General features: G+C 49.7%; 5 protein-coding genes across 5 annotated transcripts; 3 read left to right on the top strand and 2 right to left on the bottom strand.

The window, feature by feature from the left end:
* Positions 1 to 28: 28 nt before the first annotated feature.
* On the top strand, positions 29 to 4,369 carry PV06_07514 (uncharacterized protein; the record flags this gene model as incomplete). The annotated part of the gene is made up of 10 exons (XM_016408769.1): positions 29 to 249; positions 304 to 350; positions 415 to 1,053; positions 1,108 to 1,324; positions 1,379 to 1,469; positions 2,262 to 2,295; positions 2,361 to 2,968; positions 3,045 to 3,150; positions 3,226 to 3,360; positions 3,435 to 4,369. The coding sequence occupies 10 exons, from the start codon at positions 29 to 31 to the stop codon at positions 4,253 to 4,255; spliced, it is 2,919 nt and encodes a 972-aa protein (XP_016260523.1). The 3' UTR covers positions 4,256 to 4,369.
* Positions 4,370 to 6,347: 1,978 nt separating this feature from the next.
* On the bottom strand, positions 6,348 to 7,183 carry PV06_07513 (uncharacterized protein; the record flags this gene model as incomplete). Its single annotated transcript, XM_016408768.1, has 2 exons — positions 6,348 to 6,682; positions 6,778 to 7,183. 2 exons carry the CDS (start codon positions 7,181 to 7,183, stop codon positions 6,348 to 6,350), a joined length of 741 nt encoding a protein of 246 aa, XP_016260522.1.
* A 1,392-nt stretch (positions 7,184 to 8,575) lies between these two features.
* PV06_07512 (uncharacterized protein) lies at positions 8,576 to 9,854 on the top strand (the record flags this gene model as incomplete). Its single annotated transcript, XM_016408767.1, has 5 exons — positions 8,576 to 8,906; positions 8,966 to 9,117; positions 9,175 to 9,252; positions 9,312 to 9,573; positions 9,655 to 9,854. The coding sequence occupies 5 exons, from the start codon at positions 8,576 to 8,578 to the stop codon at positions 9,852 to 9,854; spliced, it is 1,023 nt and encodes a 340-aa protein (XP_016260521.1).
* A 518-nt stretch (positions 9,855 to 10,372) lies between these two features.
* Positions 10,373 to 11,222, bottom strand: PV06_07511 (uncharacterized protein; the record flags this gene model as incomplete). The annotated part of the gene is made up of 3 exons (XM_016408766.1): positions 10,373 to 10,691; positions 10,762 to 11,060; positions 11,112 to 11,222. 3 exons carry the CDS (start codon positions 11,220 to 11,222, stop codon positions 10,373 to 10,375), a joined length of 729 nt encoding a protein of 242 aa, XP_016260520.1.
* A 1,462-nt stretch (positions 11,223 to 12,684) lies between these two features.
* On the top strand, positions 12,685 to 13,701 carry PV06_07510 (uncharacterized protein; the record flags this gene model as incomplete). The annotated part of the gene is made up of 1 exon (XM_016408765.1): positions 12,685 to 13,701. The coding sequence occupies one exon, from the start codon at positions 12,685 to 12,687 to the stop codon at positions 13,699 to 13,701; it is 1,017 nt and encodes a 338-aa protein (XP_016260519.1).
* Between the last annotated feature and the right edge of the window lie 5,561 nt (positions 13,702 to 19,262).

Genomic DNA, 19,262 nt, shown 5'->3' with positions numbered 1-19,262 from the left:
TGTTGAGGAAGCTGACAAGACCCCACAGATGGCAGCGTTCGCCCTTTCTGAGTTGCTTCCCAACAAATGGAGGCACATTGGAGTCGTTATTGCTGATATCACGACCATCATAGCTGTCATCATTGGTCCCGTCACTGGTCGCTACGGCATTGAAAGCCACACCTGGCAATGGAACTTCTGGGCGGCTGCCATCGCCCAGTTCCTATCCTTCTTGGGTTTATACTTCCTCTACTACCCACCGGCTCATCCGTGAGTGGCAGTCCCTTTCTTCACCCATTCATTGAGGGCTAACATGATTGTAAGATATGGTATTCCGTTCAGACAGATGATCAAGGAAATCGACTATGTCGGTGAGTTTTTGCGCCTGCTTTTTGTCAAATAAACCATCTCGAATCGCTAACAGCATCATATCAGGTGGCTTCCTCTTCATTGCCGGTGCCGTTCCTGTGCTTATGGGAATCGTCTGGACCACCATCTATCCTTCCAACAGCGCCTATGTCGTTGCCCCGCTGGTCGTAGGATTCGCGTTTCTTGTCGCCTTCGCTTGCTGGGAGAGGTTCGCAAATATCAGCCATCCTCTTACACCTACCTATGTCTTCACGTCATCCTATGGACGAGACCTGACTGCGCCTTGCATTGCACTGGGCGTGGTGAACATGTTTTACTATTCGAGCAGTATCCTGTGGCCCACGATGATCAATGCACTCTACACCAATGGTGGGACCGATTGGAAGTATGGCATTGTACTTTCGCTCCCGCAAGGTCTTGCTATTTTGACTGGCGCCGGAAGCCTGTCAATGTTTGGCAGTTACATCAAACACTGGCAGTGGCAACTGACTGGCTCGGTTTTTGTCATGGTTCTATTTGGATCACTCCTTGCCCTGGTCAGCACCCACAATAAAGGATTGATGCTGGGGTTCGTTTTCCTTTCCCAAGCCGGCTACGGATGGGCCATCTATCTTGCCATCGCCGTCAGTCAGATGGGTGTAGAGCACAAAGATCTAGGGATAAGTGGTGGCATCTCCGGCGTGGCTCGTTTTGCGGCTGGCTCAAGTAGGCCTTACTCCTCCAGAAACTTGACTTGGAATTTTGCTGACAATGATTCAGTTGGTGCAGCGGTATACACGACGATCTTGACGAACACTACCAAAACTTGGATAGGAAAGCTTGTCCCTACAGCTGCGCTTGGGGCTGGTCTGCGGGATTCTCAGCTTAGCGAATTGACGCAATCAATTGGTACTCCAGCATTAGCCAAAAATTTCAGCCCCAGAGTCGTGGCCGCTGTGTCGGGAGCATTAGCTGAAGCCAATGTACACGGCATCAGGTTCGTTTCCTCTCCAGTTAGATTTCCCTTCCAGATACTGATATTAGCACGCAGAACGGTTGCCTTTGCCTCGATGGCCTTTGGCATTGTGGGACTTATTGCCTCCGCCCTGTGCAAAGATGTCGATTCCAAAATGAATAACAAGGTAAGGCATCTACCCAACACAGCAGGATGTGATTGACTTATTCATATCGTAGATTGAGGTTTATCTCGAGAATACGGACATGGCATCTCGAAATGCCCATCACTAAGCGGCCGAGCAGAGATTGTCGGATAGTCTTCTGGACCGCTCGAGATTCAACATAAAGCCGACCTTCCGAATTAGCCTACTGCGTATCCTCGTGTTTGGGGCAATGCTCGAGCTGTTTCATATTGTCAAACCTCGAGAGATGCTCTACCAAGACTAGATCGAGTAGAATAGAGAGAATTGATGTGATCGATCTTGTAATAAGTGGCATGTGGGCAATCTAGCCCCAGAGTGGTATCATGCGTTACGTCCATCATTGCTCAGCCATGCTTGTGTAGTCGACAGCTGGTGGAAACCCGGAGCAAGTGATCACTGATAGCGTCTTTCTTGACCCCAGGAAACAACAATGACCCTAAACCTGGTCGGCCCGTCCTCCATATTATTCCTGAAGGCTCTCCGTATTGGGCCCGGTGGAGGAGGAGATCGGAGCTACGCATTACGTGGATAAGCTCCCGATGGGACACCCAAGCTCTCGCCATCGCCTTGGCCATACACGTATTGGGTTACCGGAGTAGACACGCAATTGATTTGCTTTAACCTCGGTATTCATCTTCCATACCTCCCCGAATTTCCCCTCATACAAACACTGACATGTACAATTCTGACAACTTTGCTACTTGAGTGATCCCTGCCAGGGTTCGCCTGTGTGGTTTGCTGGAATTTGTTCGTCTAACAACAGCGTTAAGGCAGGCCATGTTGTTCAAGGGTGAGAATCTCGGTACTCGTGAGTGTTATTCCAAGTGTAGATTTTTGGCAATTTTTTCAAGACCTGACAATTTGATTACATAGCGGTACCCACCGACGTATCGATCTGGCAATGGCTTTTCGACAACAGCGCACCGAACTGCAAGTTCAATCGACACCAGACCGGTGGTTTTCGTGATGCGAATACAGGAGAGTTCATCTCTTTTGTCGACCTCAGGGCCCTGGCGATCACCCTGTCCACCTCGTTGGCGGCAAAGTATGGCATTCGCCCCGGTAGCCACGTCACGATTTTCTGCAGCAACAGCATCTGGTACCCCGTGTTGACGTTTGCCATTGTTCGCCTGGGCGCCATCGTCACGGGCTCGTCCCCGGAATATGGCGTTGAGGAAATGGCCTACATCCTCAAAGCCAGTGAAAGTGAAATGGTATTCGCCGACAACGGGTCGTGGGTTACTGTCTGCAAAGCTGCCCGCGAAGTCGGCCTCGGTAGCGATCGAATCATCCTGATGGGTAATCAAAGTGAAGTCCGAGGCCAGAGTGGTAAGACTTCGATCCACGACCTGATCGTAGAGGCCAAGAGGAAAGGAGAGTACGGCCAGATTGAGGCATGGGTTGTTCCGAAGGGGCGATCGAATAAAAAAGTTCCTAGCTTTTTGTCCTTCACCAGTGGGACGACCAGTGCACCCAAGGGCGTAAGTTTCTTACAAAACTCATCGCGACGCAGGGAGTGTGTGTGAGAGAGATGAGTGCTGACTAGTCGTATGATAGGTCATGATATCTCATCACAATGTCATTGCCCAGATGATGCAGATGCGAGCTGGTACGCCTGAGGACTGTCCGAAAGTCCTACTCGGTGTTCTACCACTCTATCACAGTCAGTTTCCTGTGTCCTCAAATCCGCTCACAGTAGCACTTGAGAAAAGAAAAACTAATTCTTGTGGGTGACTAGTTACCGGCATTGTTCAAATCCTTCAATTGCCATTGATCATCAACCAACAGGTCGTAATGATGCCCAAATTCAACTTGAAGGACATGATCAATGTCATATACAAGTATAAATGCGATGAATTGTGGCTGGTTCCGCGTAAGTTGCTCAGCCAAAACAAGGAAAACAAGCTGGTCCAACAGTCGTTTGCTTACACACAATTTTATATACAGCTCTATTGATCCGACTAGTGAACGACCCTGTAGCGGCCAACTACAATCTGGAACATGTACAACAGTTCAACACGGGTGCGGCACCACTTGCCAAAGAAATCATTGACAAGCTGGCCGTGCGATTTGGCCACATCCGGATTAGGCAAGCTTGGGGCATGACGGAGAGTACCTCGGCCATAACGCTGACCCCACCCGGCCAGCAGACGTACGACAATGCTCATACGGTCGGGAAAGTCGTGGCAGATACTGTGATCAAGATTATCGATCCCGAGTACGAAGGAAAAGGGGAAAAGGTATTCGGCGTCGGTCAAAGCGGCGAGGTTCTGGCGAAAGGACCTCAGATCACCATGGGTTACTATAATCGCGCCGAGGCCACCGCCGAGACGTACGACTCTGAAGGGTTTCTACACACGGGAGACATAGGGTTTGTGCGTGAAGATGGCTTCTTGACCATCCACGACCGACTCAAGGAGATGATCAAGGTGAAAGGCGTCGGGGTTGCCCCTGCTGAACTTGAAGATCTCCTCTTGGGCCATCCCTTGGTTTCTGATGTAGCCGTCATCGGCATCCCCGACGACTATGCCGGTGAGGTTCCCAAGGCATTCGTCACACTAGCAGACCCGTCCAAAGCCGGCCCGGATACGTTACGTACTCTCACCGACTTTGTGAAGCAAAAGAAGTCTCGGCCGAAATGGTTGGCAGGCGGCATCGAGTTTGTGGACTCGGTGCCGAAGAGTGCCAGTGGAAAAGTGTTGAGGCGTGTGTTGAGAGACTTGGAGAAGCAAAGGGCAGCAGCGAACAAAACAAAGGCGAAGCTATAAATAGAAAGAGTAATGAACTCGTTCGCAGGGGTGTTTTGGTACCAATGTTAGCAAACCATTAGACAAGGAAGATATACTACTGGAGAAGATTATTGGCTAGATCGAGTATTCCAGAGGAAGATATTTAGGAGAGACATTAAAGTGCAGTTCATCACGACAGTGGCACTGCTTTAGATCTTTTCCAAGGCTTGTGTCTCATTTCAAGGATTGAGAAAGCCGGATATCGTCAATGGGCATTGTGCACATCGTCGGCGTATTCGAGAAGTACAGTTCGCCCTTGGGCTATATTCAATATCCCTAGAATACGACTGCCATCCTAGATTTTGACTTGCCGCTCTGCATCATATCTATCATCTCGTGAATCTGGTCAAGCTTGTAGATGTCGACTCTGGGCTTGATGTCGTGCTTCGAAATGAACTCCAGGGCCCGTGGCATCTGTTGCGGAGGTCCTGTACTCTCACTTCTGATCTGGTAAAGCTTCTTCATGAGATCCAAGGCGGAAAACTGGAGAGGCTTCGACGGCAATCCGATCACCATCAAAATCCCACCGATGCGTAGGATCTTGGTGGCGCTGTCATAAGCGGCCTGGGCGGCACTGAAGACGACAGCCGCGTCCACACCACCACCGGTCACGTCTCTGACTTGTTTCTCAAAGTCGGGACCCTTGCTGTTGACCGCAACGTCCACACCACTCTCCTCTTTGGCAGCTTTCAACACCTCATCGTTGATATCGATCCCGATGACTTTGAGTCCCATCGCTTTGGCGAAACGGATACCCATTTGGCCCAATCCTCCACAACCTACTATGGCGATCCACTGCCCGGGCTTCAAGTGACAAGAGTCGACACCATGGAATGCTGTTTGTGCTCTTTTTTCGTTAGCTTCTGTTTTTCATACGGGGTAAATACTGGCAACCAAGAGCTAATAATGGCAGACTGACCTGTGATGCCTGCGCAGAAATATGGCGCCGAGGTTTCCATGGAGAGATCATCCGGGAGTATGATGGCGTTTCTAGAATCCACAGCCGCATATTCGGCGAAGAAGCCGTCTGTTTGAAAGCCTTGAATTTTGGCCGTTCCCAAGTGACAGTTGAGGTTATGTACTAAACATCCTTCGCATTCGACTGATTAAATGGTAGGCAGTCAGTCAGTCCAAGCTCTCGATCAGAAAATGTTCTTCTCTCTCATTTTTGAGCCGTGATGGGAGGCTCTATCACTCACAGCAAACGTCTTTGATGTAAAGAAAACCTAGTCTGTCACCCTTCTTGAAACCTTTTACGTTGGGGCCAATTTCCTCCGCGAAGCCAACTCCCTCGTGGCCCATCACCACAGGTTCGGTGGCGGGGATCGATCCTTCGAACAGCATGAGGTCCGAGTGGCAGAGACCTGCCGACGCAATCTTGACCAATATCTCATGGTCCTTGATGGTCGGCACCGGAATGTTGTCGATCGTGCAGGTGTTTGTCTCCTTTCTCACCCCATGTTAGAAGATCATCTCTGTACACCTATTGAAGAAAAGACATTCAACTGACAGGGTGATACCGAGCTGCCCTCATTGTAGAAGTTGCCATGTTGTTCCTTTCGACAATATTATAGGGTTCACTCTCTTGGGTCGAACTAATACACTGTGGTCTCTAGGCTGTGCCTGAGACGAACTCTGTTTCTGGTCGGCCTATGCTTTATAACCCGGTATTTTTCTATGATATCAATTCATTTCATGCATGAGGTCAAGTTACAGCTTCTATTAAACGATTTGTCTGGGGCTTGAGGTCGCTCTCGACCAGGATCCTAGGATTGGAGTTGATTGTCGCGGTATTCCCGAGTTGTGGAGTCTTCAACCCCGGAGATCGAGCACCGAGTTTTGCGGGGGACTGTCTGGGGCTATAACCCCCAAAGGGACCGAGGAACATCAGGAGGTTGATTGGGGACTTCAGGAGATAAACGCTTATTCACGACAGTCGCGGTTGGAGATTCAATACACATTCATTCTCTCTAGCCATATATTCATAGTGTACAATGCACTCGTTGTCTCGTTATTCTCTTTAGAAGAATGTTACGATGTTCATTGGCTCCGTCTCCCATCTCTCAACTATTCATTCTTTGACATCGCCAAATCCTTTCACGCTCTTGAACCCCCGGATATTGACGCGTTTGGCATTTCCAAAGACACGGTGTGTGTTGGGGCTGGCATCAGCCTCCCGCAACTCCGGTCCGTCGAGAGCATCAAAATGGTCCCATTCATGGACGGCCATGAATCTCGGCGCCTCTGATGATGAGTCGTCGTGGCCCTTGATCAGTTCGTACCTTTGAGATCGCCGGTACCCAGGAACTCTATTCAGCATATGCAGATGCTCCTCATGGTAAAATTTGTTGTAATCATCGGCATCAGCAGGCTCGTTTTGAACGTTCAGGATGAACGGTGGAAGCACTATATAAGTATCTGTATTCAGCTAGCCGATCGGCAGAAAGAATAGAGCGAGAGCCTCCGCCTGCAACGCATTTGCTTTAATTTTAAAAACTCACCATGACTAATTCCTTTGGGATCAAAATCTTCAATGACTTCATAAACTCTGATATCCGACACTGTGTCGTGGCTGGGATCATCCCTTGTCAGGTCACTGAGACTGAAAATCTCCTGTAGCGAGTCTATGGAGTCGAGTTGACACATTGCTAGACAGGTCTTGTCGTTAGGAGGCTCGAGATCAGAGTGTGCCAGTTCCACGCTATGCAGTTGTGTTTGATTCCCCTCCAGTGGTGTCTTGGTCTTCAGCTCGAAGTCATTATATGCATGGTAAAAGCAAGCACGGGAAGCTGGAATCTTGGTCAATAAGGAAGGTAGTCCCTCCGAGGTGTACCATTCACTCCAAGCCTCGACGTTGCCATCAACAGGCTTCGATAAGATGCGTAGCAAGAATGGTGACGACGCCATCACTTTACTGTGTCCGAGTGTTGAGTTTATTCAGTTTGTATGCCGGATATGATCTGCATAAAAGAAGTCGATGAAACACAGACCTTTTCCCAGAATAGATTACGCATAGAATGCAATCCTCCACCCTTTTATCGTTTCCATCTTCTTCGTCGTTCATGGAGCCCCGCCGAAAGAGCTCGGAGACTGATTCTCCGGAGAGCCTTCAAAGCATTCGGGGTCTTACGCTATCGCTGCTTGGGTGACATGAGTAGTTGGATCATATTGAGATGCGGCTGTGTCCTTTCGGACTCTCTATTTCCCGACCAATCTGTAGCAACTATCCTGAGCGCCAATATGTTCAGGGTTGTCAAGATGAGTATGCAACTTCTCCAAAACTTCGAGGCGTATATCATGTGGGTCGGCCGATCTGCGCATCCACTACAGAAAGCATTCATCATGAACATATTGGTTATACACACCTTGCTCATGCTTGCCATTCATTATAGGTCTACCATCGTGGTGACTTGAGGATCGCGGGGCTTCCAATGAGGAGCAGCAACGGTGCGATAGTGTGCAATTTTAAGAGCAAGCGCCACTGGACAGTGGAATTATCCTCATAATAAATCCTGAAGCCAGCCCAACCAGAAGCAGCTTTGGAAATCAAGCTAGTAATGTTTATGTTGTGAAAAAGCTCGCCGTGGCTCCGGATAGATGCTGAAGACGTGCGATCCTTCGATCCGGCCCTTCTGCGCCGGGAGTGATATCTAAAAGATTAAGCTCAGGCCGTTGAGGAACCTTTCGGCAAGGAACATAAGAACTTGGACGAAACCTGCTTAAATCGCGCTGGGGTGGATGCAGACAACACCAACACCTTGGACTACATCTTTCTACCTAGCGTATCGAGCAAGCAGAAGGCTTTCCGGCATCCGATGCAACTGCGGTTTGTGAAAACGCTGTTGCCGCGCGCCCAGAATGCTGCTGCCATAGCTGCGTCGAAGCTCGTTTAAGTTCCAGTATCTGGGGAAGATGGTATCACCACGGAGAACATATTCCGTTCTCATACCACCGCCAGGTTCTTATCGGGCATACACAGGCTGAGCACAAGCCGTGGGCTCCTGTCGGAGCTGGGCACAGGAGTTACCGGCGAGGAAAATACCGCGGCCGGAGAACAGTTTTGAAAAAGGTTTGTCAGAAAAGGTGTGTCAATATCCGAGACCCTCGGTACGGGAGTGACAGGTTGTGGGTCACCCAACTTCACCCTTCACCCATCACCCCCCCCAAAAAGTGGTAGACATCGGACTTTGTCAGCGGGTGCGAATACTACAACACTCATTTCGCGAAAAGTGTGTGGTTATAGACATACCCTCCACAGAGAATAGGGTGATATTTGTAGCGAGGTTTCTGACAACAATCATGGTGCAACTCGCTCCTAGTGGTCCTGAGTGGAAAGGACCTCTTCCCACAAATGGTCATCTCTCTGAGATCGATTCTGAGTTCGCCAAGTTCAGAGAAGAGATCGACAAGAATTTCACAGCACTATGGGACCTTCCCATGGATGAGTTCAAAGCCGCTTGGTTGAGCTCTCCGGTCCCATTACCGGACAATGCTCCCCAGCCTGGACGAGACTATGAGGTGCTCGACCAAGAAGCTCCAGTGCGAGATGGTACGAAGATCGGTATTAAGATCTACCGGCCCTTGAAGACCGAACCTGGCACGACTCTGGTCGTAAAAGCACACGGCGGAGGTCAGTTAAATGAAAAATTTCAAGTCTGAGACTTTGGCCGGAGCTGACTGTGAACCCAGGTTGGGTAGTTGGTGGTCACGAGGTGGAAGAGGTCGAAAACCGCTTCCTGGCTGCCAAAGCTGGCGCGGTCGTCGTCAGTGTTGATTATCGTATGGCTCCGGAATTCAAGTATCCTTATGCCATCAATGATTGCTTTGACGTCCTTCAATGGGTATATCAAAACACAAAGTCGACCTTTTTCAATTATGCATGATACTGAGACTGACAGTGCAAACGCAACGCAAACGAGTTAAGTATTGATCCAGAACGGATCATCGTCGCAGGAGGCAGTGCAGGTGGTAACATCGTGAGTTTATGACCGGCCCACGAGGCGTTTGCGACTTGTATCTGACGTTTCATTGTCAGGCGGCCGTTCTGGCACAGAAGACGAGAGACGAAAAAGTATCAGGAGTCGTCGGCCAGATCCTAAACATCCCTGTAACTTGCCATCCAAAGTTCTTTCCGTCCGATCGATATCCTGGAGGCAGCTACCAGCAAAACAAAGATGCCAGTATCGTCGACGCCCCGAAGATGTTTTGGTTCTGGGAACAATATATGCCTGATCCGATTCCGGAAGCCTATGCCAGTCCCTTGCTGGCAAATGATCTCAGTGGACTGCCACCAGCGTGTAAGTGGAGCACCCCTCGTAATGTCTGATGAGTTCACTTTGAGATGGGAATCAACCTGACATATTGGTTTCTCTGTGTAGTGGTACAAGTTGCCGGGCTAGATCCCCTTCGCGATGAGGGTCTGGCATATGCAGAAGCTCTGAAGGCGGCCAAAGTCCCCGTCACTCTTCGAACATATAAAGGACTACCCCATGGGTTCTATATGCTCCCTCAGCTGAAGCAGAGTTCCGAGTACTGGATGAACTCTGTTGACTTTGTACTCAGCCTGAGCAAGAAGTAAGCGAGGACAGCAGAGTGCCGATCAAACTAAGACCACTTAAATCGTAGATCAGCAAATCATCATATTTTGATCATCACTCTGAACGCAGCCCGAAGCTTCTACCCTCAAGTCTTAGCCCACTTTCCTCTTTATCAGAACAAGAGGACTATTTTCGAAGTTTCATGTCCTGCCATTCTTCGCACTTCCGGGCTCTACCTACATATACCCTGTCAGCTGTGCATTCAAATTGGGGTTGGCCTGACTGAACCCAGTCGAGCCGCACATTGAATTTCAGCATTTAATCTCGGTACTTCAAGGTGGTCCAATATTCCTCCCTTGAGGTCGGGCTCTTGACTTGTCTCGGGATTCATATGTCATTCTGAGGCTAGGACTATCAATGACTTGATGGTGATACCCAACGTGCTAGGGACACATTAATCGCGCTACAAATGCCGCATCAATTACGGCGTTTCCCCCCAAACGCCGTCACATTTCCCATGTTTCTTTCTGGCGTATGATGTGACCCAGTCATCTTCTGCTCATGACCTCGTGTGCTTCCAGAAGCCGAAGGTAGACACCTGGGAATAATGGTCAATACCAGCAACGATGAATAGATATCCGGAGAAGAGTTTACCTGCGGCGTTCCATCTGACCTCGATATTTCGGAACACCTCTTTCAAGCTGTCGACGATCTGCAAGGCGTATGCTTCTTTCTGGTCGGAACACGCATAGTACACACAGATCCGGTAGCCGAAAAATAGTCCCCACGGCGAAACGCTCTCCGGGTCACGGCCGACCAAGCATTGTTGCTCAAGTAGACTTGTTCTGATCGTGTGCGTAATGCCTTCCACGACAAATCTGGCACGCTGGGAACGTATTCCATCCTTCAGTGACAGATAAGGTTCGTGGAGGGCCACGAGGGCGCTACAATGTCTCTGCATTAGCACTGCTCTTTCCGCTGGAGCGATAAAGGGTGACTTGCTTGTAGATGAAAGTGATTTGGTCGTAGTCGGGCGAGTCGAAGTCAAGTGCAGCTGTGAGCATCGATTCCAACGTTCGGTCTAGCTGCATCCAGGTGTCATCGCCGTGATCATGTTCGGGAGTCCTGTTCGAGAGTTGGTGAAGGACCTGACCTAGTAATCGGGCGGCTTGACACAACAATGCAAATTTGCTCATATGGTTGGTCGTTGGCGATGAAATCTTGTGTGAATCAATATTCGCCACAATCTGGACACTGTGTGAGAGAAAGGGATACCGCTCAGATGATCGTCGACCTACCCCTTGGTCCCATTGTGCATCGTCTGCGGGCAAGAGGTCATCCAGCGTGGGCTCTCTAGTCGCAAGAGGTCGGCCAGGGCAGCCAATACTTACGAAACTAACAGCTTCCATCAGTATTTTGCATGGTTCGCAATCAAATCATATCTTTCTTCTCAGGAGGGAGCACCAACCGATCTAATATTACAATCGCCCACCAAACCCTCCTCCTCTCCTCGACTTCAATCAACGTAAACACACTGCTAAATCTCGTTATTCTATCGACATTGATACCCAGAGCGTGTGCATAGCGAGCACAAGCACTAATGGACAGAAATGCTATTGGGTATATACCATGCCTAATCTCATACAATGCCAAGAGCACCCCAGCCTGTAGCACAGCTATAGAAGCGACTTGGGAGCTTTCAACGTCAAGGTAGAAGTGCTTCGCAGCCCGATAAAGAGGCGTTTTGGGGTTTCTCGGATGAACTGGAGGAGGGGTTGTAATCAGTTTGAGAGACAGCAGAAGAATGGCGACCTCTGGCCGAGATCGAGTCGACGGACGCAGGTAGGTATCAAGGAAGCGTTGTCTAGAGATAAATGGCATCCAGAAATTTATATGGTCGAAGTATCGTGAAGCGGCAGAGTTAATCTCTTTAGTGTCTCCCACAAGTCGCGTGATATGGTCTGGGATAGGTATGCTGGTCGAATGGTATTGGACCTGTCCATACTGGAAGATGCTCGGATCCAAAAAGGAGATTGTTTGGAAGTCGAGTGTTTCGATATCTGCTTCATCGTCGTTGACTAAGAGAGTATAAGGCAATATCCCTGCCACATCTGCAGAGGCCAAATTGTAGTTATCGCTTGTCGTTGGGTATTTGCATGTCAGGTGTCTCCTATGTTGTCCGAAGTTAGTCCTGTCCCATCGGAGCTCGAGCCTGGAAACGGAAGAGGACTGTCTGACAATATGTCGGAGTTGGCATCTACGGATTGCAGGATTGGACAGTAATCGATCAGCAGCAGCTCACTTGGAACAAGAGTAGCACTTGGGAAGTGCTTTGTTGCATTTACGCTTCCGTTTCTGACAAGACGTGCATGCCCGCTCCGCCACGGCTGAAGTGGGCTCACTCGACGACTGCATGATGCAGAGAGTCGTTGTTGAAAATCGTGGTCTTGATGATTGGAGTACCAGTGGTTATCGAAACGGCGGGCTTTGTTTGATTAGAGGAGGACGGACGGAATGTGACAAAAAGTCTCGGAAAATGGGCGGCCGCAGTTGCGGCCGTGGACGCGCCTGACCCGCTTTTCTTGACGCATAACTTGTATCTATCTGTGCTAGATGAGGCTCCATGAGCTACAATGTCAACTCTTCGAGACTGTCACTCTAGACCTAGATTCACTCTCCAGACTCTCTAGAGGAGCGCCTCCCTTCTATGGTGAATGTGGAACATGCACCATGGACTCTGAACGGGCGTGGCCGGGGTATTCCTGTATAAATATCTGATATCTGCCCTCTGATAATTCTGCGATGCTATCAACTCATCTTCTTTCGGTCTTTCTTTGACTTAAGTATCTCTGTTGTCTTAGTCGTTCCAACATGGGTGCGTACAAGGACGCACATACAAACCCTCAGGGGCCCGGAGATGGACGTCCAACAGCCATGCAGATCATCCGTGATCAGTCTCTTGAGGGCAAACTGAAAGGCAAGGTGATTGTCATCACCGGAGCCAACTCGGGCATTGGTCTTGAAACGGCACACGCCCTATCTGCGACTGGCGCGACGTTATATCTGACCGGGCGCGACATGCAGCGCGCGGAAGCCGCTATCGGCGATATTCTAGAGCATGATCGTGTCTCACTTGTCAAAATGGACAATACCTCATCTGCTAGCATTCGAGCAGCGGCAGCGGAGATCCTTGAGAAGTGTCAAGGGAAAATCAACATTCTTATCGAAAACGCTGGGGTGATGGGGATCGAGACTCTCACCTTGACCCCGGAAGGACATGAGACGCTCTTCGCAACAAACCACCTGGGTCACTTCCTGCTCTTCCAACTTCTGAAGGATGCATTGCTGGCCAGCTCGACCCCGGCTTTCCACTCCCGAGTGGTTGTCGTCGCATCGTCGGCCCACCGGGCGGCCGGGGATCTTCACGACAGCGACAACTATAGCTTCCAAAAGGGTGGGTATAACCATGGCCTCGCATATGCCCAATCGAAACTAGCCAACGTATACATGGCCAATGAGCTCGAGCGCCGCTACGGTGGTCGAGGACTGCACGCTACAAGCCTTCACCCAGGCGCAATCGACACGAATCTGTCCAGACACCTGGACAGGGAAGTTGTGGAGCAGATCAGGAGTCTTGAGAAGGTCGCCAAAGTCATGAAGAGCCCGGAGCAAGGCGCTGCTACCACCGTTGTCGCTGCGGTGGGGAGAGAATGGGAGGATAAAGGAGGTAAGTATCTGGAAGACTGCGAAGAAGCCAAGCGCGGGGAGGATGACGGTGACGTCTTTGGGATCGGTTTCGTTCGCCAGACGTATGACCCAAATGATGAACTACGGCTGTGGAAAGATTCACTTGATATGATTGGAATGAAGGACGACGTTTGGAGGTGACAAAGGTGCCCACAGGAGAATTCAGCTGCTCAACCAGATCCGGGAGTTGGGAGATGATGAAGCGCTGTCGAGCCTCTAGCGAACTGGTCAAGCAACTCGGGCGTCAAACCCCCCGGGTTTTGCTTTATATTTGAGTGCTTAACAGCATAAGCAAAAAGGCAAGGAACACACAAAGCCTCTCAGGTTTTCTATACCAATACAAAGCCTTTGTATCCTGCATCAACCGACTCCTGACATTTTTGCTTATACAAAGGCATACCAGCCATATAATTCAAGGCCTCACGGGGTTTTCCCGGGATGTTATCTCCAAAGTACCAGCTGTGGGCTTCCTTGAAGAGGCCCTGCTCGGCCCCTTCGTTCACGTGGTCTCGCCATTCCTTCTCCGCCGCCTCCGTCACGTTGATACTCTTGTAGTTGTTCTCGGTGATGTATTTGATGCAGTTGACGATCCAAGCACCTTGGGCCTCGGCCGAGACCGGACCCGTGGCGAACGCAGTCGGGGCTTGGGGTCCGTACATGAAGAACATGTTGGGAAACCCCCTAATCGTCATTCCCAGGTTAGTGTAGACGCCGTTTGCGAATTTGTCCTTGACGGACTGATTGTTGACGCCGCGGATGTCGATCTGAGTCAGACCACCGGTGACAAAGTCGAAGCCCGTCGCCAAAACCAGAACGTCAAACTCGTGGACCTCGCCGTCTTCCGTCTTGAAACCTTCGGCGACGAACTCCTGGATGGGAGTCTCGCGGGTGTAGACGATGTCGACATTGTCTTGGTCCAAGATTTCAAAATAATTCTGCTCGAGACTGATTCTCTTTGTGCCAAAAGGGTCGAGTTGTTTCTCAGGGGCCAACTTCCTGGCCTTGTGGGGGTTCTTTATGCGTTTGAGCGTCTTTTCACGCCAAAACTGGTACGCCTCTTCGTTTGCAACCTTGTCCGCCAGGACATCGCCGTAGGTACCGAGCCAAAAGTGAAGTCCTCCGGTCGTAAATAGTTCCTCGTAGAGTTCACGGCGCTTTTCCAACGGAAGATCCATGATCTTCCCAGGCCGGAAGTCGTACGTGAAACCGGCGTACGTCGTGGTTTGTTTCTTCTTCCATTCAGGAAGGTTGTCCTTGAAATATTGATTCCTTTGTCCGTCAATGGGATCGTTTCTCATCGGCAAAGCAGTGTTGGGCGTTCTCTGGACCACGGTGAGATGCTTTGCGATTCGTCCAATTTCTTGGATCGCCTGTACTCCAGTCGCCCCAGTTCCGATGATGCAGACACGTTCACCGGCAAAGTTGACACCGCCCACAGGCCAGTGACCCGAGTGGTAGATCTTGCCTTTGAATGTATCGAAACCGGGGAATGGCGGCGTGTATGATTTGGCGGCAAACCCCGTACAAGGACAGAAGAACTTGCACTTGTACACGTCGTACTGGTCGTCATTGACCTCAATCTTCCACTGGCTTTGAGACTCGTCCCAATGTGCCGAGGTTACTCGAGTATCCCACCTGATGTCTGAACGAAGGTCCCAAACATCTACAACATGTTCGAAGTAAGTAGCGAGCTCGTCTCGATCAGGGAAGCGCTGCTTCCACTGCCACGTCGACCATGTGGCCGGGTCGGAGTAAGCGTATTGTGGAACTTCAGTATCGACGCGAGCGCCAGGGTAACGGTTCCAATTCCTATATTTGCGGGACGTTAGATTACACAACAGCAAAGGACGGACGTCGACTCTAAACCGGGGTGTAATGACATACCAAATGCCACCGGGACCATCACCGGCCTCTATTATTTTTGCAGAGAATCCTGCTTTGCGGAGTTCATGCAATAGGTAGAGACCACTGAAGCCAGCGCCAATGACAATGGCATCGTAGGTTTTCTCCTCGATGGAACCCATGATGATCAAAGAGTCGCAAATGCTCTTTGAAAAAACCACTTGCTGTTAAAGAATTGATTTAGAGAGCATTCCTGGTTGAATGAAGGTGCCAGAGAACAGGATATATCTTCTACGGTTGGAAGCTTATGCTATACTGGTTGTCACCCGCATTTCGGACCTTGAACACCGACACTTCTCTGGAGGCTCAAGGCAATAAGTGTGGAGAGGGGTTCGAAAATGATAGCCGGAGCCTCGTGACAGAGAGTGTACTTACTAGAGGTGTGGATGGTGATATAACCCCGAAAAGGCTGAGAGAGTCTAACCTCGGGTATCAGTAAGATCTGGAGCGGAGTGACCTATTCTGTCGACCGATATTAGTGTTCTCGAGTTCTTCTAGGATCGAACGTCTTTGTGTGAGATTCGGGGCCTTGTCATCGTAGCCTTTGACAACTGCGTTGAAATGAAGGGTATGAGAAGGTGAACGGGACAGGATCAGCGCCGATCCCTCGACTCAGCTCTTCTTTACTGATGATCTACACATGGTTCTATGTCACTGCTTAGATCGCGATGAAACCCTAATACAGATCTATTATCGCCGTTTAATTGACATGGATGAGTGTAAGCATGAGCGCATCATGATCACGAGACATGGTATGGAACACGGTCAGGACAAACGTCAATCTCGAGTTTTACTCTCTGATATGGTGGATCCTTCTGTTTGGATTAAACCTTTGAATGTTCCAAGTTCTGGGTGTCTCTGCACCATCGTTGTCGGAATGCATAGAAGCTTCGGACCTAGGCGTGTACTCTTGTATGTCTCCTGACTCTGCCAGCTGATAGGAGAAAGTAGGTTTACCAATGTTGGAGCTTTCGTGTTACTCAGTGCCAGGTGGAGTGTGAACGTTGAAGAACAGCAGCTCGGAATTACATGTCCGAGCATCTAGCCCAACCCCAATCAACCACTATCATCAAAATACGAGCACCTCACCTGATTCCTGATATTGTAGCCTATTTCGATTTGGAGGCCAGGCTGAACCTTGTCCAATTGCCCTACGAGATCAGATCGAGGCTTTCCAATAGGTCAGAATCTCATTATCTCACAGCTTCACCATGGCACAATCAAATCCCCCAGGCTCAATACCAGCTGTACTCGAGCGGTTCCTCGTAACTGGCAAGACTGTGGTCGTCACTGGTGGTGCACGGGGGCTAGGTTTCGCTTTTTCCAAAGGGCTCGCCCAAGCAGGAGCCAATATCGCGGTGATCGATAGGGACGAAGCTGCTCCTCCATACTTTGACCAGCTCTCCCAGGCCGGTGGTCAGCACAAGTATTACAAAGCCGATGTCACGGACTACGAAGGGCTAAAGGCCACAATTGACCGAATCAGTAAAGACTTTGGGTCCATCAACGGATGGTGAGCACGTATTATCGCATTTCTTTTTCTATTGGTATGGTTGAATAACTGAAAAGAGGACAGTATTCCAGCAGCAGGGATTATCCGTGATACACCATTCCTCCAACATTCTCCGAAAGATTTTGAGGATACGATGGCTGTAAATGTAGGAATGGCGAATGCTCTCCTCAGTTTCAGGCCAATTTCTGATTGTCCTTCTCTCTCTCTCTCTTTCCACTAACAGCCTCCTGTTCCCTCTAGGTAAATGGTGTCTTCTATACATTGCAATTATGTTGTGCCAAAATGGTCGAGCAAGGGCAGGGAGGCAGCGTCGTCTGTATCGCATCGACCGCGGGCCACAGGTCGCTGTTCCCTCAGACCATTACCGCATATACTGCTTCGAAGTACGCTGTCCGTGGCCTTGTTAAGCAAGTAGCGGCGGAGATGGCGCAACATAAGATCCGTGTTAACTCGATCAGTCCGGGGTAAGTTTGAGTCGACGAAATCAGAGCAGGCAGAAACACGATTCCTGTATGCTAATTCCAAACACAGCGTTATCCTAACGGACATGCTAGAGTCTGTTATGCAGGCAGAGCCTACCAGGAGAGCTCTCTTCGAAGGAAGCAACGTGATGGAGCGCCTGGGAAAAGCAGATGAGCTTGTCGGTATGGTCTTGTGTCTAATGAGTGATGCTAGTCCATTTACAACAGGTCAAGATTTCTTGGTCGATGGGGGACAGATCTAAAGTGGATCAATAAACTCGTCATGGATGTGATGACCTATCTTGCTCAAGAGGTATTTGTCGCTCAAAGGCAATCTGGGGTGTATTCTGATTTTTGCAGAATTGTGTGAGGTCTACAAAGTTCAATATATGTCAATATTACTCGTAGACATGGGCAAAGGCAATAGATCAGCTCCTGCGAGAATATCTAGATCAACACATGGCCTTGCCTTTCATATGACTCTGTATCTCAACCGAATGCCCCTGGAACTAGCACTACAATTTCGAGGACAATCATGTATTTCCAGTATTGGACCTTGTAATTTCAACTTTCTAGACTTTTTGGCATTCGAAAGCCCAGGCAGAGTCGTGTTGGGCCATTGGAGGTTGAAAGCCGGAAATGGACCTCCGACCTCCTTTCTCCATAAATCCAGTCTCTCGGCTGATCTCTGTTGGTGCCGAGCACAACGCCCGCAATAGCCTGCTCACCAGCGTGGAAGGGAACTGGTTGGTCTAAAAGATTGATTGTTATCAGTAGCACCCTTGCGCTCCCTCCATACTATTGACTCCGCCGCTTCGCAAAATCGGACAAATATCCAAGAGTTTCCAATGGCCACGACAAAGAGGCACGCACTGGTATTCGGGGCGTCTGGAGTGACAGGGTGGGCGGTTGTGAAGCAGTTGTTGCTTGATTATCCAGAAGCCGGGACCTGGAGTGAGGTGACTGCCTTGACCAATAGACCTTTAAGCCTGGAACTTTCACAGTGGCCCAAGGCAGGGAAGCTGAACATTGTGTCGGGTCTGAATCTGCTGGACCCATCTCAAGAGGCATTCAATGGTGCTATCAAGGAAAAGATTCCAAATATAGACACAGTCACCCACGTGTTCTACTATGGTAGGTTTGACACATTCTTGCAAGACATTCAATAGAGCAGTCAGTTCTACCACTTACTGTCCTTTAGCCTACAAAGCCAATCCAAATTTTGACCAGGAGAAAAAGGATGCAGTGGATATGCTGGTGCGAGCAGTGACTGCAGTAGACATGCTCTCCCCTGCCCTCGAATTCGTGGCTTTTCAGACGGGAGCAAAGGTTTGAAAAGTCACTTGAGTGGAGTTTTCGAGGTTCTGAACTGACATATGAATAGATGTACGGCTTTCTTCTGCAGGAAGATCACTATCACCCGGTGCCTCTTAAAGAGTCACTCCCCAGGCTCAAGCCGCCATTCAGTGATCAGCTCTTTTACCATGCCCAGCTCGATTGGCTGGGTTCATATGCCAAAGGGAAATCATGGACTTGGTGTGAGACGAGGCCAGATATTGTGGTGGGTTTCGCCCCAAATCATTCAGCTTATTCGCTTGCTGCGTCTTTGGCCATCTACTTTTCTCTCTGGAAAGTAATCAATGGTCCCGGAAGCGTGGTTCCCTTCCCTGGTACGAACAAGAGCTGGAAGGCAAAGCACAACGAAGCTGGCAGCGAGATGATTGGGAAGTCGACGATTTTCCTGGCTCTGCATCCGGAAATCAGCGGAGGCGGCGAGGCATTTAATGTAGCAACCTCGTCCAAATACTCAACTTGGGAGGAAAAAT

This window comes from Exophiala oligosperma (genome assembly GCF_000835515.1).
Source record: "Exophiala oligosperma strain CBS 72588 unplaced genomic scaffold supercont1.7, whole genome shotgun sequence".
NCBI lineage: Eukaryota > Fungi > Ascomycota > Eurotiomycetes > Chaetothyriales > Herpotrichiellaceae > Exophiala > Exophiala oligosperma.
This window is presented reverse-complemented; position numbering and strand designations above follow the sequence as displayed.